This window comes from Heliangelus exortis, chromosome 1, assembly GCF_036169615.1.
Source record: "Heliangelus exortis chromosome 1, bHelExo1.hap1, whole genome shotgun sequence".
Lineage (NCBI taxonomy): Eukaryota > Metazoa > Chordata > Aves > Apodiformes > Trochilidae > Heliangelus > Heliangelus exortis.
Window position 1 is genome coordinate 121,188,610 of NC_092422.1, and position 24,856 is coordinate 121,213,465.

Here is a 24,856-nt window from a genome sequence, read left to right on the forward strand (position 1 = left end):
ACTAAACTAGCAGTAAGTAGAAAGAACCTTCTGGCACAGAGCCAAAGGGAACCAAGCTTTCCCTGTTTCCAAGGGACCCAGCCTCATGACTGCTTTGAACAAGCAGATGTTGCTCGGGAAATTCACCCATGTTCCCTCAAACTGCTTCCTGGGTTGATGAATCTCTTTGGGTCGCAATGCCTTGCTGGACTTGGGTAGTGCTGGTTCCTTCATTTCAACTGTCCTCCTTATTCCTGAGTGATCCAAGCCAGAAGCTGAGCATACAGCTGGGCCTCCTGTCTTTGGATTCCATGGAGCAAGTGACTTGTAAAGTCTCTGATTTTGGATGAGCTAATTTTGTGCAATGTCATAGTTTATTTGCTGTGTTCACAGGCATGTTCCATTTGTCCTTTGGGCTTTCTTCTTTTTTGGAGTGATCAGTTCCAGTCCAGTCTCAAGAAAGCTTTTTGGGGAGATCAGATCCCCAGGTTATCCCAAGCCATATCCCAACAATAACATCAGCATCTGGGACATCCATGTCCCAAAAGGCTATGTAGTGAAGCTTACCTTCAGATATTTTGACCTGGAGCCATCTGAGTCCTGCTTTTATGACTATGTTAAGGTAGGTACATAAATACCGGGGTCACACCGGGGGCTGGAGATGGGAATTTAGTGGCCACCAGCTGCAATGGCTGTTAATTCACCAGATTCTCCTGCTTCACACAAAGGGAAGGAGTTAAAGATATAAATGGGTGGAGCAGGTCCTGGCAGCTCATGGCTCATGGTAGGGATACACAGAGAAGGCTGAATCTTACCAGGCTGCAGTGATTTTCACCTTAACCTTGACAGATCAAAGCAGACAAGAAGGACTTGGGTCGATACTGTGGCCAGCTTGGGTCAACCACAGGCAATCATCCAGGAAGAAAAGAATTTGTGTCTAAGGGGAACAGTATGCACCTGGAGTTTCACTCTGATTTCTCCAATGAAGACAATGGCACAGTGATTCCCTACAGGGGCTTCCTGGCCTATTACCAAGCTGTAGGTGAGTAGGCAATATTCTTGCAGAAAGAAGCCTGTGTGTCTCCACTGATTTTCCTCCCTGTCAGGGAAATACAGAGCAGCAGTAAGCAAGGATATAGATCTTTATGTACTTGGAGTGTATAGTAGAGAGGTTTAACGCTTTCCTCCCCTTACTCCTGCATCTCCTATGTCTTCAGATCTTGATGAATGTGACCGTAACAATGCTGCTGAGGGAGACGAAAGACCACAGTGCCAGCATTTATGCCACAACTATGTGGGTGGCTACTTCTGTTCTTGCCGGATTGGTTACCAGCTTCAGAGTGACCACCACTCCTGCAAAGGTAAATTGAAATTCTGAAAAATCACAGGGTTCCAGGGAAGAAGCCCTTCAGCTAGGACGGGTGTGAAAAGTGACTTAGGGAGCAGTTAACAGGGCTGCAGAAGACCCAGTTCCACAATGTGACCTATACTTCCTTCCTCTACACCAGTGGAGTGCAGCAGTGAGTTGTTCACAGAGGAATCTGGGTATCTGAGCAGCCCTGAATACCCTGAGCCCTATCCTGAAGACCTCCGGTGTAACTACAGCATCCGTCTGCAAAAAGGCCTGTCTGTCATCCTCAAGTTCTTGGAACCCTTTGAGATTGATGAACACCAGCAAGTACACTGTCCCTATGACCAGCTCAAGGTACTGGAGATTAGCAAACTCTACTTTCAACCCTGTGGCCAGACCTGAGCAGGAATTGGGGGGACACCACTATTTGGGTGAGAAACATGGGATCAGTACAAGGAGAATGCCCCAGCATGAAGGACTGGCCTCTTCCCTTGTCCCTCCCTCAGTGTGCTTAATTACCACTGTCCTGAGGTCAGAGGCTCTAGGTCACAGGTCCCTGAGAATGGAGCCAAAAATACCAGCCTTCCTACAGTTACATCTCCCTTTTGGGATTTGAAGGGGCTGTAAGCTCTAGGTCAGCCCTTTGTTTTGATCTGTCAGTGCAAACATCAGCAAAGCTGGGTCAGACAGACAGCCCTACTCACCATGGCAGGCTTGGTCTGGATTGAAATTGGGATACTGGCGCAGAGGGGCGTGTGTGTTTCTGTCCCTGTGATCCACGTTTCCCTCATCAGATCCAAGCACAAGGGAGAGAGATTGGTGAATTCTGTGGCAAGGAGTCACCTGGCAGCATTGAAACCAACAGCAATGAGGTGGACATACTCTTCCTTACCGATGAGTCTGGGTTCAGCCGTGGCTGGAAGATCCACTACACCTCAGAGAGTAAGACATTTCTTCTCCAGAGGCTACTACAGCCTACCTACATGGTTTGCTAATACCAACTTACTTTGTTCCCCTCTTTAACAGAAATACGGTGCCCACAGCCTGTCCCACGGGATCAGTTCACCATCATCAGAGACCTGCAGCCTGTCTACCAATTTCAGGACTATTTCACTGTCAGCTGCCAGGCTGGGTATAATCTGATGGAGGTGAGATTCTTCTCCACTCCCTGCAGCCATAGCCTAGCTTGTCTTTAGTTTGCTTAAGTCTTTGACTTTCTTTGGAGATTTCACTCCTGGCAACCTCTTGCAATTTCTGTTTCTTCCTTGCTTCAGTTGGCTTTGTTCCAATGTTTTCTTCTTTTGTAGCTCCCTTTCTTTATGCAGTTATGGTTTCACAAAGGCCTGGTAGAAAAGGAAAGACAAAGATCCCAGGAAACACTGGTAAACAAGAATACCTCTTTGGAGGGATACGAAATCTTGAAGACTTAAGGCAGAAGATGTTATCTGCCTCCCTTGCCATGCTATTGTCAGAACTGTGTAGTGCCCCAGACTTGTCACAGTATTATGATTGGTGGCTGCTGCTATCTTGGCCTGCTATGAAGAATTTCTAACCTCTGGCAGACAGATGAGATAGAGGGAAAGGCAGCAAATAGTGAGGACAGCAACTGGAACAGACTGCAGAGGGTTAACTACTGGACAGCAGTGAAAATTGGGCAGCTAGAATATTATTTTAACCTGAGGAAGGGAATGGAGGGCTCTGTAAAACCAGCCGTGCTGTTTTTCTCTCCCATGCAGGGCAACCAAAAGCTGCTGTCCTTCACGGCTGTCTGCCAGGCTGATGGGACGTGGCACCAATCCATGCCCTGCTGTGAAAGTGAGTGATCTGAAAACAGGGATTATGCCCCCTGCTGTGGCTTTCCCATCAAAGAACAAGGGGGATTCAGCCTCTGTGACTCAATTTTTCTCTGGACACAGACTTATGGACATGCTGGTTGGAAGGGCCAATGGAGGTCCATGGCTGACTTTCATTACATTTTTCCTCTTACAAAAACCTAATTTTTTTTTTCTCCCTTCCAGAAATTATCACTAAAAAGTTATCACTACAAGCAAAAGGTACCTGTGTGGGTTCCATTTTATAACAACCTATCTGCTCACTGTACTAACTGTTCCAGTCCATCCTTCATGTCATGGCCACAATCCAAGTGGAGCCTAAAGCTGCAAGGAGGAAGGCTGTCTCTGAGTCACTTTTTTCTTTTTTTTTTTTTTTTAGTTGTGAACTGTGGCAGCCCTAAAAATCTGACCAATGGGGCATTCAGTTATGCTAACAAATCTGCAAACAACAACTTCCAGTCAGTGATCACATACCGATGCAATGAGCCATTTTATCACATTGTCACTGGAGCAGGCGGTGGTGAGTCCTAATCCCACACAGACATTGAAATGTGTGCATGAAAAGCCCTCTCAGATTTCCAATGAGGAATGTCTCTTCTCCCCAGGTTTAGGGCTCATGCTTTCCTCCTGGGGAAGGCTCTCCAATCTTTCCTTAGCTCTGCAGCACAGCCTCTGAGGCTTGTTGTCTCAGCCTCTTCCCACTCTGTTTCATTCCCAGAGTCCATCACATCCTTCCTCCACACTCTTCCTTAGCTTTTTCAGAGGATCTTACTCTCTCTCATCTGTCACAATTTATTCTTCTCTAGTGGATTTCATTCTTTCACTGAAATTTGAGACATGGTGTCTGGGAATCACCAAAACTATGAAACATCCAGTGCAACATCACACATGTTGCCACGGATGCAAATAAATAAACTCACACTCCACTCCAATATAATGCTGTTTACCTCTTTGGAATACTGTCCAGCAGAAAATATCTAAGGACTAAATAACATACATGCAGAAAAAACTATTTTTATGTAGCAGGCTAGAAAAATAGAGGCAACATTCAAAACCATTCACCTTCTTTTGCACATGAGACTTGATTTGCTATCACAGGAGCTTTGGTTACAAGAACAGTGTAATAAGTTCATGATCTCCTTGCCTTGGCTGGTCTCCTTTGCTTAGCTGCAAAAAAAAATTAAAATATTTTTAGTCACTAGCACAGACTTTCCAAGAAAAGCAAGAATCTTGGAGGTAGTGGAGCTTGTGTTGAGACGTGATGTGCAAGTTAGCTGACCTGCAATATAGCCTCAGGAATAGATACTGAACATGTGCAGTAACTGACTCATCTTTTGTTTTTTTCTGGAACAAAACACCTTGTCCTACTTTCTGCAAACTACAGACTAGAAACTTGAATCTAAAATCCATGTCTTTTCTTATTCTCTACTTCTTTGGGTGAAGTAAGGTCAAACTGGTCTATAAGCATGTGGACTGATGAGCCACAGATACTTCTTCAGGTTTTTCTTCTACAGAAGCAGTGCCTGAACTTTACTGGTCACCTGGAAATGAGGTGCTTTGAGATTTAATACTATCACAGATGGAGACGTTCCAGATTGTGCCACAGGCACAAAAGGTGTCTGTGGGATGGAAGGGCTGAGTGCAGCATGTGGGACACCTTGGAGAGATGAACCCCTTGACAGTATTATTCTCTTTTTTTCTCTTCCTCTTTCCTTCTACACACCCAGTACCTGCAGGCCTGGGTCTCATTAACTTCCATCTCATCTTACAGACATATTCACCTGCTCTGCTAAGGGAACCTGGGTGGATCGAGATGGCCAGGTGAGGATTCCTGCCTGTTTGCCAGGTCAGTAAAAAAGCTCTGACTTTGTTTAGTGTTTATCATCTCATGCTTACAGTCAGTACAATTCCAGGACAAAATGCAGGGAGGGGAGTGAGGATAATGGTGTCAGTGAGGCAGGACAGGGGAGTCCGTCAAGGAAGGCAAGAATAAGGAGAAATCAAACAGTGATGGTGTAGGAAGGAGGGAGACAGACCAGGGCAGCAGAGGGTGTAATGATCTCCTTGCATTTCTCTGCAGTGTGTGGGAAGCCAGTCCATCCCATTACTGAAGTTCAGCGGATCTTGGGTGGCAAGTCAGCAAGGAGAGGGAATTTCCCTTGGCAGGCTCTGACTGACATCCATGGACGAGGGGGTGGTGCACTTCTGGGTGATCGCTGGATCCTGACTGCTGCCCACGCCATCCTCCCCAAAGAGGCAGAGGACAATGTAAACCTGGACAAGATAGCAGAAGATGCTAATATTTTCCTTGGCCACACCAACGTAGAAGAGCTCTACAAGATGGGTAACCACCCTGTACGTAGAATTTTTATCCATCCAGATTACAACCCTAAAGATTACTACAACTTTAATGGGGACATAGCCTTGCTGGAGCTGAAAAACCCAGTAACCCTGGGACCTACAGTACTACCCATCTGTCTCCCAGATGCTACCAACACCACGTTCTACAGGGATGGACGCGTAGGCTACGTGAGTGGCTTTGGTGTGGAAAAAAACCACGTTTCAAATGACTTGAAGTATGTGAGCCTACCAGCAGTTGCTGATGAGAAGTGTCAGAGTTGGCTGGATAGTGCAAAGGGGGATGATCCTATAGTTTTCTCTGAGAACATGTTCTGTGCTGGCTTCCTCACAGTCAAACAGGATGCCTGCCAGGGGGATAGTGGGAGCGTCTTCACAGTGTTAGACACACAAAGTGGTCACTGGGTGGCTACTGGGATTGTTTCTTGGGGTATCGGCTGCGCTCAAGGTTACGGCTTCTATACCAAGATCCTCAACTATGTGGACTGGATTAAAGGAATAGTAGGGGAGGACAGGTTATAATTGTTGCTGTCCTTCTACCTGAACAATCAGCAATGACATAAAATTCCAGATACAGCAAATCATATCTAAAGCTTTCGATGCTGTCCCAAAGGTTCTTCAAAATGCAGATCATGTAACTTTCATCATGGGCACTTCTGAAAGCCACCATGTTGTTTGAAGAATTCTTGGTGGTACTATCAAAACTTACCAAAGCTGCTGTGCCATTGGCAGCTTATGGGACACCTTTGTAGGCATTCTGGTTCTTCCAGATCTTATTATTGGATGAAGCCTGAATAGTATCAGGAAATCGTATGACAGCAAGCATCTTATTATTTGAAGTGCTGATGATCTCATCAAAATACTACAGTTTACTTTTGTATTTACAGTTTACTTGCAGAAAGCTTGAGAGGCAGCAGACTTTCTTGAAGGATCTGGCACTTTGTGCTGAGTACAGTGTGCATGTGCCCATTGGCATCAATGAAATTCTATGAATATTAAAATAATTTCTGAAGAAAATAGGTGTGGTTTTCTGTGTTCGTTTTTTTGGGTTTGTTTGTGTTTTGTTTTTTTTTTAAGGACTACTAAATGTTCTCCATCACTTAAAGACTTTGTAGGAGGAGTGCTTTAACTACTAGTAAAGTGTTGCCTGTTTTGCAATGGCATGTGGCAGTCACTCACCTGTCACAAATCTACTGTTAGATTACCCAATCTGAAACTCAAGGTGGCTTCAAGGGAGGCAAAATAAGTTGACTGTGTGATGCCACATTAAAAAGACAGAGAAGGCAACAACCAATCTCAGCTTTACTGATCAGAATTTGCAGATGGATTTTTTATAATATATGCAATAAGGCTCTGACTGCAGGACAGCAGTTCTAAAATGATGCTTAAGAGAGAGAGAAGATGCCCCCTTTTGTATTGTGGGTATTCTCTGGAGTTGTCTCTTGCTACTGCAGAACAACCAACTTTTCTCTTGTGGTTTATTGAGAGAACTGAATTCTGCAAGAGCTTGACAGGAGAATTCTAGGAGTAAGGTCATAGTTTCTTTCTTGCACTGTTTGATGCAGGATGCAGCTCCAGATCTCAGGTGTCAGTATCTCTCATTTACTTTTGAGGTAATATACCCTGGTGAGTGATGTGTTTGATTGGACATATGATATAAGTTCATCCATGATCTCCAGGGGTCAGAACTCTCTATTTATCCCATTTGTGTAGTGTAGAGTGCTGAAATGAATAAATGTCTCAAAACAGCCACCTTGACGAAGAGGACATTGTGCTTTTTATTTGTGTGGGTGGAGTCCTCATTCAATAGCCATCTGGACACTGTTCTCTCTATCTGCACAAGTGAATTCCCTGATTCGATAGCCACCTTGAACAGAACACTGTCCTCATTCTATAAGGACCATTGTGGGGCAAGCAGAATGCTGTGGAGAAGACCCACTTTCCTGAGTAAGGCAATTGAATAGGAATCATACGTGAAAATGAGGGTCATTGCTCAGTCAGCCCCATTGAAGAGTATCAAGAGACCACCACGACCACCATTCCCCACTGACTAAACTCCAGAATATTCTAAAATTCTGCACTGAGTCTGCATCAAGCAGGCCGAGCCTCACCCAGGGAGGTAGGGCCAGGTAGCATAAAATAGGCAGACTCAGAGCACTTGGTTTGTGCACCCACCACCCAAGGACCACAGCTTCATGTGAGGCAGTCACTGGATCAAAGGGTGGTGATACCTTTTCCATGACCTTCATATCTCTCTCGCTGTCTCATATGGCACTTGTCCCAGGGCTGACCCACACCCTGGCAAAAAGCCCAGCTGGAAATCTTCTGATTGTAATTTGCATCTATTATCTCTTGTCCTGTAGCTGTTCATATTGCTGAAGAGTCTTGCTCTGTGTGTTCTTTAGACCTCCTCTGGGTACCTGGATACAGCAGTTAGAGCCTCCTCTTATCTTCCTCCTTTTCAGGCTAAACAAACCCATCTTCCCCCATCTTCTTCATATTCATATTTCTTATCTAACACAATAAAGTTTAAAAAATAAAGTCACGAGGATAGGTTAGCAAAAGCATTTTGAAAATATCTCTTCTGCTCAGCTTGACTCAGAAATCTGAAGTCCTCGTTGATGGTAATGGTTCATCAATGAGATGCAACAATCTCAGAAGAATTTAATAAACACTCAAGTTAGAGAGGTGAAGTAGCACAAGTATACAGCTTGACAAAAGCTGGCAGTGTAGTGGGTCAGAAAGGGACTAGATACCTTCCCTGGGGAGTTTCAAGGATAACTAGGTCTAAACTGAGAAGAAGTGCAATACACACATAATAGGACATGGAACAAAAGGCAATTTGAACATTGTTTAATACCGTTAGATACTCTGCACAGTACAGGAAATACATACATCAGAAACTCTGAACCTACTCCAGGAACCAATAATCACTCTCTCCTAACTTCATAGAAACCTCTCTATAGGGTGAGGCATATCTTGGTCCTCTCCAAGTGGGAAAAAAACCAGGATAGAAATAAAAGAGTGAAAGCGGAAAGAGCCTCTTTATCCAGAATAGCATCATCCTCTTACGCAACTGTGAGTGAAAGAATAAAGAGAAATTCTCTTCCCAGCCTCTCCACTCAGCACAGATACAAGTAGGCCCATTATACACACACAGTGAACAGGATCACAGCCAGCCTGAACACAGAACCACCATATTTAGAAAGGGTGACGGTGCTGAAAGGAGCAAGAACTAATCCTGCCGAGCTTCTGCATCCTCATGTTTGCTCATAGTCTCTGTAATCCAGTCCAAATAACGCACTACCTTGGTGTAAAGACCAAAGGTACCACATCTTGGTCCCCAGGAGATCAGCCCAGCCACATAGTACCGTCTGTCATCAAGAGGATCTTGGACAGCATAAGCTCCACCACTATCCCCCTTACAGCTGTCCTTGCCACCACCAGCACAGATCATGTTGTCAGTGAACTGGTAAGCACTGGAGTTATCAGAGCCCTCTGGTTTCACAGACCTGCACTTTTCCATGTCCACCACGGGAATCTGGGCCTTCCAAAGATAAACAGGCAGTCTTCCTTTCTCTCTCTGACCCCAGCCAGCAATGTAGCCCAGAATCCCTTCTTGTAGCTCATACTCAGGTGATTTACCAGGCAGACAGAGAGGAGAGATATTTGGGCCCATCTTCACTGGGTCCCTCAGTTTCAGTAGTGCAATATCATGATCAAAATCAGTCTTGGTGTCTAGGGGCTCCTTCTTCCAATCAGGGTGGATGAATGAAGCCTCTGCAATCAGCTGCTTGCCCTCCTTATACAGAGATTCTCTACCAACATTGATTACCCCAGCATACATGTTGGGCTTGTCATATCCCTCCAGCACATGAGCCACAGTCATTACCCATTTTTCAGCGATGAGCACGCCACCTCCTCTTGGGTAATCAAAATACACTTGCCAGGGAAAGTTGCCCTTTTCCGCAAGGGTGCCTCCAAAAATCTTTCCTTTCTCTTGGATGGGATTACTAGGCACCCCACAGACTAGAAAAAAACAAAAAGAAAACAGATGGGTGAATTAGCAGTTACAAATAGGGATTTCTTTGGTACTGCAAAAAAGCCCATAGTTCTTCCTGTGTCCCCTAAATAATTTTTTATTTGGAGTAACCCGTGTTTTTATTCTATGTCATAGGGTTTGCAAGTAGTACTTACAGAAAAAAGGTCAAGAAAATTCAAGCAAAACTACTGTCACCATTCAACTTAAGCTGACAAGACTCATTCTCAAATTTTTGTTCTGCAAAGTAGAACATTCACAACTTTTTTCACCTTGCCAGTGTTGGGTATGTCAAAGCTCATAATTTAATTGCATTCTAATTAGCATTTTTCCTCTGCTGAATTACATCCTGTAAATAAAGGGACTGTCTTTGAAAAAGCATTCGCTTAAATTCTTACACACCTTTTAAAATGTTTTGTGTGTGCATGTGTACACCAGATAGCCCCAGGTTAAGACTTCAGATTTGTCACTGATGTTTTACCATTTTCCTCCACATTCTTTTTGTATGTTAGCAGTGGGTTAATGGAGATTTTATCTGGGGGTCCTATGGATGCAGAGATGCTCTGTGCTCTTTGACTAAGACGTTCTATAAGGTTTAGCAGAATGTGAGCACTAAGGATATAAATAAGGCTCATCATGCAGTCATAGATAGGACATTGATTTCTTACTACTTTGGGTTTAATTTGAATCCTTACTCATATAGTTAGAGATTAAGGGACTATAGCCAGTAGGTAGCTTCCAATTTAATTGAATTACAGTTTGTTAAAGAATTTAATATAATCATAGAAAGATTTAGGCTGGAAGATACCTCTCAGTGTCTCAGTACAAGATGTTCCTCCCTAACTGCCCTTCAGCCTGCCCTCCTAACTGCAAAGTCAGGTTTCTCAGGGGCTTTGCCAGGTGACTTCTCCAAGGGTGGTGATTATCCAGCCTGTTTGGGCAACAATTCCAGTGCTCTAATGAGCATTTTTCTTTAAATATAGCCACACTTTCCCTTGTTCCATAATGTGCCCGTTGCCTGACACTGTCTTTTGTTGTTGAGACCCACTCAGAAGAGTTCGTCTTCATATTCTTTGAAATTTCTTCTTGGGTAGTAAATAACTCTGAGATGGTTCAATCATCTTCAGCTGAATCTTGCACTTTACCAATGAGCATTTGGTGGTTTGGAGTTGTGAAGAGGCATCATTTACAACCAGTCCAAGGCATGCTGCCACTTCTAAGGGGGTAAACTGAACAGTGTGCAGAATACATTAGGTTTAAATTTCGCTTTGTCAGCTGGAAGTTCAGACTCAGCCATAACTACCAGCAGCCAGGAGCAGAAGTACTACAGTACCCAGGCACTTCTCTCCTCAGTGTCTCCAAAGTACACAGTGAGGATGAGAAGGTCCTCAAAAGGGATACTGCTTGAGCTTTCAGGCACAGCAAGTGTAGCTGAATTCTGAAGGACACATCGAACCTTAATAGTTTAGGCTATGACTTCAAGCATGAGTAGTGAAAACCCTTTCACTATAGTACTACATCTGTAGTACTATAGAGTACTACTAGAGTACTACTACCCCTGGGAGGGGTTTGACGAGAAGCTACAGCTCTCAGTGTAGTTTGGGAGCTACCAAAGAAAGGTCCAGCACTGTGGGACATGTCTCTTGGTCTGACAGGATCTTTGCCTCCTGCAAAGCAGATGAGAGATCTAAAGCACTGAGCAACTTGATAAAGTGAACGTTTGAAAGTCAGGAAACTGATGCAGAAACAGACATTGATATTCAAGGAGGTCCTGCTCTTCCAGATATCTTATTATGTTGTTCACTTATGTCTCCATTTTCTTTGTGCTGCCTCATCTGACCTTCCTTTGCTCTAGGGCCTTCTTTGAACTAGGGCCAACAGTTCTCAGAAATACCCTGTCCAATGTGTTTCAAACAACATAGAAAGGATCACCTCTACTTTCAGATAACTGATTAAAAACAGATACATGAAAGAACCCGTGGTAGATACAAACAGTTTTTGGTAGTACCTGGGACACATTTTGGTAGCTTTGTTCCCATCTCTTCATTGACCCATTCTCCATTGGCTGAGCAGTGATACACCACTTGGAAAACACAAGAATAGAGTGCCACAAGGATACAGTCAAGGCAAAGAGAGGGTAAGCAGCATAACTGTATATGATAATGCATACATTCTCATTTCTAAAGCAAGCATATCTTGGTAAACATTGCTGAGATCTCTCAGGAAGTACACAACTCCACCAGGGTGCTTCTGCCCCTATTTTGAAGGGACCCCATCTAATAGATTTCTTGGGTCCTTTATTTCTCCACCTGAAATGTGTGGCAGTTGAGACAAAAATCTCCATGGTTCACATACCAGGCAAATGGAGGGAGGACTTCCTATAGCTCAACAGCCCAAGGACAGACATTACAGTGAATCAAACACAAAAGCAACACAAAACTACTGCCTGCAGTCTCACATCAATAAGAACTTTTTACCAGTCTCCACCTGGTGAGATGTAATCCCAGCCCTCTGCTGATGCCAGTACCACTTCTTAGGCCCTTGATCAAAGAAGTACATTTTTGTAGCAGAAGCAATGCTTACCATCCCCTTTGGTTTTTAGGGTATAGTAGGGTGCATCACACTGATAGCGGAAAGCAGCTTTGTACAGAGGCTCATGATGTTCAGAGACATATATGGCTTGGGCATTGTCAATAGGAATGGGATCACCACAGTTCACAGCTGTAGAGAAGAAACAAAAACGGCCAAATATAATCAGTCACCCTCACCCAACAATATATTATACAGAACCACTCAGGCTCTCTGATCCCTGTCATCAGCACTCCCTTCCTCTGATTCCTCTGTCCCTTCAGCATGTCCCTTCACATCCCAGTCCTTCAGCATCCTCCTAATCTGGAGATATAGTAGATCTAAAGCTAAAAGACTCCAGTGTGCTTTCCACAATACAGAAACCAGTCACTTACGAACACAGATGAAATTGGAGTTGCTCCATTCTCCGTTGTCCTGACAGCTGGAGTGAAAACTGGAAATGCTGTCTCGTTGCTAGGGAAAGGAACACATGATCCAGGTAAGTCACTGGCCATGAAATATATCTGACACTAGCACTGCAGCAGAGGGTCCAAAAAATGCTGGAGTGGCTGGAATAACTTTCCACTTGCTGCAGCTGTGGTGAAAATTTTGAGTCCCCAAAGGTGCTCAGAACACCTAATGGGAAATGACAACAGGGTGCTGCTGAGAGGACCAGAGAAGATGTATGCTTTTTTTATGTAACTTACCCTGACAATTTCATAGCCTTCCACACAGGTCACCTTTACGTTGTCTTGGAAGATATACCTGTCCTTCTTTGGGTCAAGAACAGAGTTGGGGATGACACTTGGAGGACAGGTAACAGCTTTGAAGACATAGGCAAAAATCAGTGATTAACTGGTCCAAGATCTATTCTCCTTCCAGCTCCCAGCTTCTTTCTCCCTGGTGATTATTCTCCCTAGCAAACAGGCAGCCTCTGTTTACTCAATACCAGAAGCTGTCAACATCTTAACATGCTGTTGTACCATGAATCTGACCTGGGACAAGCTCTCTTCCTAACTCAGCAGCACAGCGAATGCTTTCCCAAGTGTGTACTCACGATCCCCATAGTAGCGTAGTTTCCAGCCTTTGTGCTGTACTTCATGGTCTGTCTGGAAGATTATGTCAAGAACATTGTTCTTAGTTTTGATGTCAGGAGGACCTGGGAACTTGCTGCCACAATAGGGACCAAAATGCTGCTTTCCAGAGATAATCTGGGAAAATAACAAACAAGAAGACATAGGAAACAACAAATGTATTCAGAGAGAGATATTCCCAAAAATTTCAAAACACAACAGGTTGAAAACAAAGTTAAGCAGTCAGAGGGTATTCTGAATATGAGGAAATTGAGGGGACATCCAGAGGGGACATCCTGACTCCCTCCCCAGACCCCACACCTACTGTTAAGCTGTCATAGCAAGTCCCTTCTGAGCTGGCTGGTTCCACATCGAAATCCTCACTGCGTATGGTCAAAGCCACAAAATATCCTGGCCTCAGAACCACTCGGTATTCACAACGTGAGTTCTCTGGGTACTGGTTGGGATAATTGGGACTGGTAAGCTCCCCTGATGGCTCAGTGAAAACATTTCCACTACAATTCACTAGGATTAAGTAAAGAACACAGGTAAGATTCAGAAAGGAATGGCCCAAAGCTGACAAGACTTTCCCCCTTCCACTACATCTTCAGTTTCCTCAGTCATCTCCATTAACCATATCACAACATTGCATCATTTCAAGAAACTGAAACTAGGGCCACTCTCTAATCCAATTAGCCAGGGACTTTAACTTCTAGTGGCCTGAGCCACCGTGCACTCTTACCCATCCTTTGGGCAATTTCCTGGTGTCCTCAGTAGTAGGGGACAGCTTCAGCACATCTTTAATTTTGCTCAGTTTACCTTAATGTCTCTTAGTGTCCTCTCTTTCTCCATCCATCTTTCTTTTTACTTTCCACCTGTAATTTATAAACCCCCTTCCTTTGTGCTTAGGTCTTCAAATTATACCCCTTTCAAAATGCACCATTTATGACTTTCCAATGTTTTTATTTGAGCCAAGCAGCCCCTGGGCCATTTTTGTGTCTTCATTGAACTTCACTGTTTTGTCAGAGATTAAAAGATTGACAGATAGCCATATGCTAAGATGAGTCTCTATCAGTCTTTAGAGAATATCATTTAATGGTGTCCTAATTCTGTTGACACAAAAAAGAAGAATGTTGAGAACATATTACTAGATATTCCCAAAATCCCAGTCTACTGCCTGTTTAGATTTGTAATAGGGCATTCTTTTCTACAAAATATACCTGTCACAACTGGTTAAGAAGGCTGATAGAGAAGGTCTTCCATGTACAATACCTCACTTGACCACAGCTCATGTAGATCTCTTACCTCCGCATGTTTTCTTATCCTCATAGAGGAAATAATTTGGTGGACATGTACAGAAGTAACCTCCAATATAGTTATTACAGTAATGACTGCAAGGTACCTCCACAAAATCTGTGCACTCATCCACATCTGCAAATGGGAAAACATGAATCAGCCAAGAGTGGCTGATGGGCCAAGAGAAAGGGCTCTGAGGCCAGCAGGAAGATGAAAAAGGGAAGAAAACACTGCTGGACAACAAGGAAAGGGTATTTCTAAGACAGCATTTATACTGGCCATTTTGGAAATCAGTCCTGTCTGCTGGGATCTCTTTTAAATGAGGCATTCTTGTACCAAAAGCTTCTCCCTTCTCCCTCCCCCCCCCTTAGCCAGGACACTACAGAGATTCAGATGAGGCTATTTTAACCCTACCCACTGCAACGTAGTAGGCTGCAAATCCAGTGAAATGCTGCTCATTGGAAAAGTCTGATTGGAAGCTCAAAGTGAGGGTGTTATAAGGCACATGAAATTCCTCTATAATCGAGGAGCCAGAGGTGCGAGGTTCCTTCCGCCCACAGAGTGTGCCTTCAACATGGCCATCTGACAGAACCTGCAGGAGAATGCAGAGAGAATGCAGATCTCATCTCATTACTGGGATATGTATCAACACTTGAGTCTTTCAGCTCATAGGTGGCTAACCAAAGGCTCCTAATTTGCATTTCTCGTGACATTCTGGTAGGTCTCTCAGGACAGAGCCACATCTCATAGCTAGCAGGAGAGACCAAGGCTGCTGTGTGATCCACAACACTGGCCAAGGGTTGAAGACAGCCAGCCAAGCTACAGCTGAATAGAGACCCTAGACAACCAGTATCATGAGATTTGTCAGATGCTTGAGGATTTTCACAGCTGTGAAATACACATATTTATTTCTCAGATTCAAATTAATCCAGGAAGTTCTCTGTTAACATTCTTTTGTCAGGACTTCTTATATGAAAAATGAACAGCGTGGTTCAAAATGGCAAAACCAATCACTGATGGTCTGTAGAGCAGGTTAATCAGCTTCTTGCAAGAGGGCACATATTATTACAGCTCCCAGCAGAGCAAATACATCCTACTGTCCCAACTTGGTCCTTCTCCAAGGTGTCCTTCTGATGCTGCACCTGATCTGATTGCCCCTTTTCACACATAGCTCTTGTAGAATAGGATGGTCCTGTTTCTATCTGTTTGTGTGGAAATGTTTGATGTTTTGTGCCTTGTGGGACAACATGGAACATAGCTAGTTGGTCTCTAAGTTTTAAGAAAGCTGTGGTGTATAAGCCATCAGAAATTGTGGTACAATGGACCACAAAACTTTATCCAGGTGCCCCCTATCCATACACAAATCTCTTGGTTGCTTTTAACCTCAATCATTTCCAACCAATTTATGAATGCATCACATCGTTTATGTCCACTCATGGATTAGTTCTGAATCTTTTCAGGGACAGAAAATCGATGTCTTAAGAAAATGATCTTTTTATGGCTATAGTTCACTGGCTAAGACTATGCCTTGCAACACAGAGGTGTCAGTGATGGCTAAGAAGGCTTTTCCTGTGAATGGAGATGTTGGCAGACAACATTCATGGGGTTATGATACAAACTCAAATTCATTTAGTGACTGCACATACACTCAGTCAGTGATGCTTCTTTGAGCTCTGAACAGGAAGGATGTGCCTATCTCCTCTACCAGCCCTGAGCTTTGTACACAGCTTTTTCTTCTGTGTGCTAACCTGCCTCCTTGTATTTTTCTCTCTTGAGGATGGGGACAGTACCTTCACAGAATCATATTCACAGTTCTGCGATGGCTCAAGATCCAAGTGTGTGAAATAAAGGTGAATGCCATATCCTGAAGGGACCTGGACTTCCCAAGATTCCTGCACATCATTAGGATACACCTGAGGATAATTGGGTGAGAAGATCTCACCATACATGGAGGCTGCATCAGCCCAGACAGGGAGACAGAAGATAAGGTACCTGAGAAAAGAGGAAGGAAGATGACATTGCAGTACTCTTCTATGTATACATAGGTACTCAGTCCCTAGACAAAAGCCTAGAATTTGGCTGTACATAGCATACAGTATAGCTCCTGGCTTTGGAGTTTTCATGACCAGTGCTGTTGCTTTGTGAGGGTTGCCTGTCTCTTGTAGCCTTTCATCCAGGAGTGCACCCTCAGCTGTGCTCTCTGCTCCTCTCCAGCTCTTTAGGAGGAGGGAATGCTGCACAAGTTGAACAGAAGGGGCTGCACTGCTATTGCCTACATCACAGCTTTGTTCTGGAGGCTACTTGGACTACAGATACATCAGATTTGAAAATCAGTACATACTACAGGAAAGACATCTAATTTATTAAATGAAATTACAAATAAACCTAAGTTCCTCTTGGAGATTCAATAACTTACCACATCTGGGAAAAGCAGCTCTTCTATCTTAAAGCTGTCAGGAATTGGACTTTGGAGTTACAGTCTGGGACAAAAAAACAGTGTGACTGATTAATGTTGGCTTTGCTTCTGCCTGTCTGCTAGGCAGGTCAAAGACCCTAAAACCCCAGATTGCAGTGACTATGTCAATGTTTTGCCTGAAAAGAAAGTTTATACTCCTGTTCCTTCCTGAATACAGCAACCTCATGCATCCAGAAGGCATACTGACAAAATGGAAAGATGATCTGTATCTTGATACTCACTGGTACTCACATTATCCCCTTAGGACCATCGGTGTCTCTAAAACCTGTACTGCTTCAGAGCAATTTATGAGAGAAAGTACCTGTGCCCCAGGGTACCAAATTCATTCTTCCTAGCACTTAAAAAAAAATACACTAACACCTTGTGGTTGTGGAGCAGCTTGTCCTGACTGTCCTTGCTGTCAGACAGTGACGCTCAGAAATATTTTCCCATTTCTAATGCTTGCAATATTTACCTTCTCTCCCTGGGTCGTGTCTGGTTTTCTTCTCTTTCCTCTCTTCCTCTTTTTTCTATTTTTTCTTCCTGTTCGCCCTCCCCTCCAAACCAGCCCAAGGCTGGGGTCGGAGGAAGGGGAGCTCCAATTCGCAATATCGCAGCACCCTCTGCCTGCAGGATGCGGATTCCCAGCCTCCCCGCCGAGCTGAGAGGCTCTGCTGGCGGGCTCTGGGCAGGAAGGGGGATTTCCAAAAAGAGTTGCACAATCCAGTTGGCTCAGACCAAATACAGATCTGGTCTCTATTAGGCCCTTACGGGAAAACAGATGACTTTTATGAAAAGGGAGGGGAAAAGAGTTTTCAGCTGCCTCTCCTCTCCCCCTTTTCTCCCCTCATTTTCAAAAGTTAGGAACAAAATCCAGAGGGTAGAGGAAAAGGGAGAGACTACGCGGGAAATTTTGCACAGAAGAACTGTTTGATCATCCTGTCCAGAGACCACTGTGCCAGAGTTCACTCTGTTGCTGCAACCTGATGGCCAAAGGGCTGTTGCTACTGCTCCTCATCTTTATGCTTCAGTCCCTTTTTTAGGGGGAAAAAAGGAAAAGATCACAGCCTATTCAATCTTTTACCTCTGAAGCTACCAGCAGGAGTAAGACTGCATTGTTATGCTAGGGTTTTTTTATATCTGTAAGTAAGAATGTGACTAAGAACTCACGACTACTTCTTTATTTACCAAGTGAATTTCATGTAACAGCAGCTCTTCATCAGACTTAGCACTGAAGCAAGTTAGATCTAAGACCCTCCCCTTGAAAGGAGTTTCTAGACTTATCCCAGGTAGGATCTTTAATCCAGCCAGTGCCCTCAAGCCAAGGCCGAAGTATCACTGTACAAGATAAAAGACCTGTTACTAATACTCTAGAAACCCCCTTCTTCTCACAAACCAGCAACACTGAGACCAGACTATAAATGAAAATGTAAATCTCCGGTAGAAAATCTACCCTTGACAATCAGCACAGCATGCTCCAGAGCTTATTTTGGCCAGGAAAAAAAAATTATTCAAGTTTTGACAGGCCATAGGCAAAGTATGTCAGCAAGCTCAGCTGAAAGACTCCTTTATATTGTCAAGGAGAGAAACACCTACAGATGAATCATAACCTACTCCATTGTAATCAGGATAAAGGCTTTACTTGAAGAACATGCCTAGTCTATTTCTTTGTCAAACTGAGAACGAAGAGAGGAAGAAAACAGCATGTCATGTCACTTCTGAAGTCTCTTGGGAGCACCGCTTTATGTTTCTAACTGGCATTTTAAGAACCAGGAAAACAGCGATGAAAGATACACAACAAATCACAGAGATGCTTTCTCCTCCGAACTGGGCAAAGCTAAAACCCTGCCAGTGACTCTTGAAGTTACAGTCATATTTTAAAATGGATATGTCAGAAGTATCATGTGGGTTGATACATTATGCATGTCGTTTCATTGCAAGGGAATCGTGTATTTTCACATAAACCTGACTCAACTTGTCTGCAGCAGTGGCATATTAGGACATGTGTGAATACTAATAATTCTTTATAAAACATACAACTATTAATTAAGAGAAGGATTGCTGAAATTAGTAGCTGCAATTTATAAGGGCATATATATCTGCATAATGTTATTAATGCAGAAAACCAGAGATACTGATGTATATATTAACAATGAATACACATACAGAATTTTATTGTATTTGCTTAGTTTTCTTTTGGTTTTAAATTCATAAGATGAAACAGCTAAGTAATATATTTTACAATTCACTGAAACTATGCCAGAAATAATATTAAAATAATAATTTAAAGGGAGGAAAATTATGCCATTAGGGTTTATAAATTATAATATTAAGGTTGCCAATGCAATATAAACCTGCTCAGAGACACACATGTTCTCTTAAATTCCTAAATTACATGACCACATACTACTTCTCCCAAATTGCATACGACAAACTTTTTCTTAAGATGACTCAGAGCTGTGTAGCTGTAACCCTTCTGCCTGATGTTATGAAGATCAATAGTATTCTGGTTTACATAATCTTACCATCTAAAACAGGCCTAGCTTGTTCTTCCCCCAGGAAGCTGGAAGGAAACACACATTTCTCAATTTCTTAAGAAAAGGCACACTTTCCCATCTGGAAACAGTGAATCAGTGCAAAAAACACAGCGAGTAACTATTGAAAGATAAAAAATAAAATTAAGTAGTGAAATCCATCAGCGGGGAATCAAACATATTTAAGTAGCAAGCAAAATAACCCTGACCAAGGACCAAGGCAGCAATTTGTCCTTTTCCCATTCTGCCAATACAAATTCAGTGGGTTTCTTGCACGTTGCACTTCCCAATCTTGGTCTTGTGACCCAGGTTAGTTTCACTGCCAGTGATTAAATTCAGAGCCTTGGGTAAGCCACAGGAAAACCTGCCTGTCTTCTGGCTGAGACCTGCTGGGTACAATCCACTGGTTTCTGCTCCTGCATACTGTATCAGGGGGATTTTCACTGGAGTCAGTTCACCTCTTTTACTCTCTCCAGCCCCGAGTTTGAGTGGAAAGCTCCCACAGCCTCCCACTAAAACCTGGGACCATTCTGCTCTGTGCCCTGTACCACCTTGAGATGCCTGCTGCCTTCAGGGCTCGCTTTCCCTACACCTCTGGGGCTTCAAGCAGCCGTGACTCTTGAGCACAGACGATGCCTGCACAGGTGCTGCACCAAAAGAGAAAACCTATGGTCTTCTTTACACCTTTTCCCTGGGTGTGAGATACCCCACCATGGGATACCCGGCTCTGCCATGACCTTCCGAAGGATGTACACCCTCGCTGACCACATGGCTCCCCCGGCGGCGAACCAAGGATCAGTTTCGAGTTCCTTGTATTCGAGTAAACCATTCCTAAATATTCTGGCTCACTCTAAACCACAAAGCTGGCAACTCCCGCCCGTCCCGCCCATCCTGAAGCAGCCGGCGGAGGTTCAGCCCAGCGCAGCCCGCCCCGACGCCACCGAGAGGCGGCAGCAGAGGCCGGGCGGCCTGGCCGAGCCGAACCGGGGAGGGACGGGAGGTCCGGGGGGGGGGGCTGTCCCGCACACCCCTCCCGGCGACAAAATGGGTGTGGGCGCGGTGCTGTGGCTGAGGCTCTGGGTTGTCAGCAGTTTTGCTGACCACACCGTGCTGCGTGGTGTGGTGTGGTGTGGTGTGGTGTGGTGTGGTGTGGTGTGGTGTGGTGTGGTGTGGTGTGGTGTGGTGTGGTGTGGTGTGGTCGGCATGCTGGAGAGATGGGATGCCACCCAGAGGGACACTGACAGGCTTGAGAAGTGGGTCCATGACAGGTTCTCTGGAGTTCAGCAAGGCCAAGTGCAAGGTGTTGCACATGGGCCAGGGCAATCCCAAGCACAAGTACAGGTTGGGCATAGAATGAATTAAGAACAACCCTGAGGGGAAGGGCTTGGGGGTGATGGTTTATGAGGAGCTCAACACGAGCTGGCAATGTGTGCTTGCAACCCAAAAAACCCAACCATACCCAGTTCTTCACCCAAAGGAATGTGGCCAGCAGGTCAAGCGAGGTGATTCTCACCCCCTACTCCCCTGTCATAAGACCCCACCTGGGGTGCTGTGTCCAGCTCTGGAGACTACAACACAGGAAGGACACAGAGCTCTTGGAGTGAATCCAGATGAGAGCCACAAAGAGGATCAGAGTGCTGGAGCTCCTCTCCAATGAAAACAGGCTGAGAGAGCTGGGGTTGTTCAGCCTGGAGAAGAAAAGTCCCTGGGGAGATCTTCTAGCAGCCTTTCTACAGCCTACAAGAAAGCTGGGTGAGAGACTTTTCACAAGGGTATGGACTTCTAGGATGAGGGGTAGTGGCTTTTAACTGGAAGAGTGTAGATTTAGGTTAGACATGAGGAAAAATTTCTTCACTGTCATGGTGGTGACACACTGGAACAGGTTGCCCAGGGAATGTGTGGGTGCCCCCTCCCTGCAAGCGTTCAAGAGTAAGTTGGATGGGCCTTTGAACACCCAGGTCTAGTGGGAGGTGTCCCTGCCCATGGCAGTCAGGATAGAACTAAATGATCTTTAAGGTCCCTTCCAACTCCAAATATTCTGTGATTCTATGATGATTCCATAGTGTGCTGAGTACAGTGCTTCTGAGCTCACCCACCAGAACCAGGGGACATGAACTGCAACACCCTGATTGCGTGGCTGGAGGCTGGAGAACAGAGCCAGTGATGTATGAAAACCAGGCTCAGACATCACATTTATTTGTGCAGTAATTTTCCCACCAATACCTTTCCCTCCCCATCTCAAATGCCTACCTCAAAAGTCACAGTTTCTCTGACGCTCTCCAGTTTGTTATTTATATGTTATTCATGTTTTTCTCTGCTGCCTCCAGGGCCTCTTACTCATCCTTAGAGAGAAAACTTACTTTCATGTGTTCCCTGGCCTGTTATTTGAAGCAGTCACCCTTCTCCCTCCACATTCCATCTCTTTCTAGTGGTTATTTCCCTCTCCATCCTCCCTGTGCTCTTCCCTCGACACATCAATTCCCAGCTGCAAACTTCAGTTGGATTTAATTTTATTCTGACTTGCTTTTCCAGTATCTGCCCCATCAGTGTTTGACCTTAAACTGCAGTCCCACCTGCTCTCCAGATGGTCACCTTGCTTGTCATAGCCTGCTCCTCTCCCACAGCCATTTTAATCAGGACAGACTCCTGATTAAAAGGAGGGCAAGGGATTCCTGTTTCAGTTCGTCCATGCAGAAGAAATGTTTCTTAAAGGAAAATTCTCCAAGAACCTTTGAAGAACCACCTGGGGTCTTGTGCAACTGTGCCTGTGGGAAAGCTGCATGAACTACTTGAATGCTGTCAATAAAAAATTAATTTACAGAACTTTCTGTAGCTACCTTCCCATATTGCCACACTGAGTTCTTGTGGATTTCAAGTTTCACACTGTTATTTATTTAATGTCGTGAAACCACTGTATATCATGAGGACAGTAATGAAAGAATACTAAAAAAATAGCAATAATGAAAAATAATGGTGCTCATCATCATCTGAATCTCAAAAAAAGAGCTACTATACTCTGACCTGAAGTGGCTATCTAGCATTTAATCTAAACAGGTCAAATATAGCAACATTTTAAGCAACTGAAAACAGAACCTAGAAATGTAAGCTCTTAAGCAATCTCAAGAGCAGATGTTGCTTCTGAAACGCTTCTCTGACAATAGAAATTTCAGAATGAAATAGGTCTAAAGGTTCATATGCACTGTTTCACTATACACATAGCTAGCTGACCACAAATGTAATGAAATATTACAGTATGTTTTTCATTTATTTTACAAATAGTGGACATTGCAAGTAAGTTACTCATTGCACAACAAGAAGTGTGTCATGGGTTTGTTTCCTGAGTTATTCCAGAACACAAAGGTCCTGCACTAGAATTTGGTCCAACGCAGCCTACAACCTCTAACTCTCCCTTTTTCACAGAATCACAGAATCAGCTGGGTTGGAAAGGACCTCTGAGATCATCAAGTCCAACCTTTGACCCACTACCCCCATGGTTACCAGACCATGGCACTGAGTGCCACACCAGTCTCTTCTTAAAAACCTCCAGGGATGGAGAATCTACCACCTCTCTGGGCAGCCCATTCCAATGTCTGATCACCCTCTCTGTAAAGAATTTTTTCCTAATATCCAACCTAAACCTCCCCTGGCAGAGCTTAAGTCCATGCCCTCTTGTCTTACCGATGGCTGCCCAGGAGAAGAGACTGACCCCCGCCTTGCTACACCCTCCTTTCAGGGAGTTGTAGAGAGTGATGAGGTCTCCCCTGAACCTCCTCTTTTCTATACTGAACATCCCCAGCTCCCTCAGCCCTTCCTCACAGGACTTGTGCTGGATCCCTTCACAGCCTCCTTGCTCTTCTCTGGACCTGCTCCAACACCTCAATCTCCTTCCTGAACTCAGGGGCCCAGAACTGGACACAGGATTCGAGGTGAGGCCTCACCAGCGCTGAGTACAGGGGCAGAATCCCTTCCCTGGACCTGCTGGCCACACTGTTCCTGATACAGGCCAGGATGCCATTGGCCTTCTTAGCCACCTGGGCACACTGCTGGCTCATGTTCAGCTTCCTGTCAATCCAGACTCCCAGGTTCCTTTCTGCCTGGCTGCTCTCAGCCACTCTGTGCCCAGCCTGGAGCTCCCCATGGGGTTGTTGTGGCCAAAGTGCAGGACCCGGCACTTGGCCGTGTTGAACCTCATCCCGTTGGAATCAGCCCAACTCTCCAGTCTGTCCAGGTCCCTCTGCAGAGCCCTCCTGCCTTCCAGCTGATCCCCCATCTTAGAGTCATCTGCAAATTTGCTGATGATGAACTCAATCCCCTCATCTAAATCACCAGTGAAGATATTAAACAGAACTGGCCCCAGCACTGATCCCTCGGGGACACCACTGGTGAGCGGCACCAATTGGATCAGCACCGTTCAGCAACACTCTCTGGGAGCCTCCAGCAGTTCCTAACCCAGCACAGAGTGCTCCTGTCTGAGCCCTGGGCTGACAGCTTTTCCAGAAGAATGCTGTGGGAGATGGTGTCAAAGGCCTTGCTGAAGTCCAGGCCAACTCCATCCACAGCCTTCCTCTCATCCACCACGTGGGTCACCTGAGCATAAAAGGAGATCAGGTTGGTCAGACAGGACCTGCCCTTTCTAACCCCGTGCTGGCTGGGTCTGATCCCCTGTCCATCCTGTAGGAGCTGTGTGATTGCTCCCAGGATGATGTGCTCCATAACCCTGCCAAGTACTGAGGTCAGGCTAACAGGCCTAGAGTTTCCTGGGTCCTCCTTTCATTGCTTTTTGTGGATTGGAGTAACATTCACCACTCCTCCCCAGTGAGCCAGGACTGTCAGTAAATGTTGGAAAGCAGCTTGGGGAGCTCTTCCCCAGCTCCCTCATCACCCCGGGGTGATGAATGAGTGGTGTGAGGATCCAAGTGGCTCATCAAGCCGCTAACTGTTCCCTCCAGGGTTACAGGAGGGCTACTCAGCTTCTTATTTCTCTCTACAAGCCCCAGAAGCCAGCTGTCCTCAGAACAACCTGTCTTACTGTTGAAAACTGAGGTAAAGAAGGTGTTAAATACCTCATCCTTTTCCTCATCTTTGGTAACTATGTTTCCCCCCATGTCCAACAAAGAATGGAGGTTTTCGTTGCTCCTCCTTTTGTCACTGATGTATCTGTAGAAGGACTTTTTGTTATTCTTAATAGAAGTGGCAAGATTAAGTTCAAATTGTGCCTTCCTCTCTAATTTTCTTTCTACATGACCTAACTATATTCCTAAGCTCTTCCTGAGTAGCCAGCCCTTTTTCCCATAGTTTGTAAGATCTCTTTTTTACCCTAATTCCCTTCAATATCTCCCTGTTCAGCCAGATCAGTTGTCTTCCCCTCTGG

The 24,856-nt window shown here is 44.8% G+C and overlaps 2 protein-coding genes across 2 annotated transcripts; one reads left to right on the forward strand and one right to left on the reverse strand.

The window, feature by feature from the left end:
- Positions 1-378: 378 nt before the first annotated feature.
- Positions 379-6,537, forward strand: C1R (complement C1r). Its single transcript, XM_071763193.1, has 10 exons — positions 379-601; positions 829-1,021; positions 1,197-1,340; positions 1,488-1,684; positions 2,125-2,272; positions 2,357-2,478; positions 3,067-3,145; positions 3,542-3,682; positions 4,934-5,008; positions 5,243-6,537. The coding sequence occupies exons 2-10, from the start codon at positions 931-933 to the stop codon at positions 6,040-6,042; spliced, it is 1,797 nt and encodes a 598-aa protein (XP_071619294.1). The 5' UTR covers positions 379-601; positions 829-930; the 3' UTR covers positions 6,043-6,537.
- A 1,487-nt stretch (positions 6,538-8,024) lies between these two features.
- On the reverse strand, positions 8,025-17,635 carry C1S (complement C1s). Its single transcript, XM_071763204.1, has 12 exons — positions 17,427-17,635; positions 16,913-16,976; positions 16,287-16,488; positions 14,911-15,088; positions 14,506-14,631; positions 13,526-13,725; positions 13,185-13,338; positions 12,835-12,950; positions 12,523-12,601; positions 12,143-12,280; positions 11,568-11,642; positions 8,025-9,549 (listed from the first exon to the last, which is right to left on the reverse strand). Exons 2-12 carry the CDS (start codon positions 16,915-16,917, stop codon positions 8,756-8,758), a joined length of 2,067 nt encoding a protein of 688 aa, XP_071619305.1. The 5' UTR covers positions 16,918-16,976; positions 17,427-17,635; the 3' UTR covers positions 8,025-8,755.
- Positions 17,636-24,856: the final 7,221 nt, after the last annotated feature.

Bases quoted from the DNA above. Each gene is read 5' to 3' on its own strand.
- C1S (XM_071763204.1), bottom strand. The intron at 15,089-16,286 runs GTACTGTCCCCA...ATTCTCCTGCAG, and splicing joins GTGAATATGATTCTGTGAAG to GTTCTGTCAGATGGCCATGT. The intron at 12,281-12,522 runs GTAAGTGACTGG...TCTTCTCTACAG, and splicing joins CTCCAATTTCATCTGTGTTC to CTGTGAACTGTGGTGATCCC.
- C1R (XM_071763193.1), top strand. From the start codon at position 931: ATGCACCTGGAGTTTCACTCTGATTTCTCCAATGAAGACAATGGCACA. The intron at 3,146-3,541 runs GTGAGTGATCTG...TTTTTTTTTTAG, and splicing joins ATCCATGCCCTGCTGTGAAA to TTGTGAACTGTGGCAGCCCT. The intron at 3,683-4,933 runs GTGAGTCCTAAT...CTCATCTTACAG, and splicing joins TGTCACTGGAGCAGGCGGTG to ACATATTCACCTGCTCTGCT.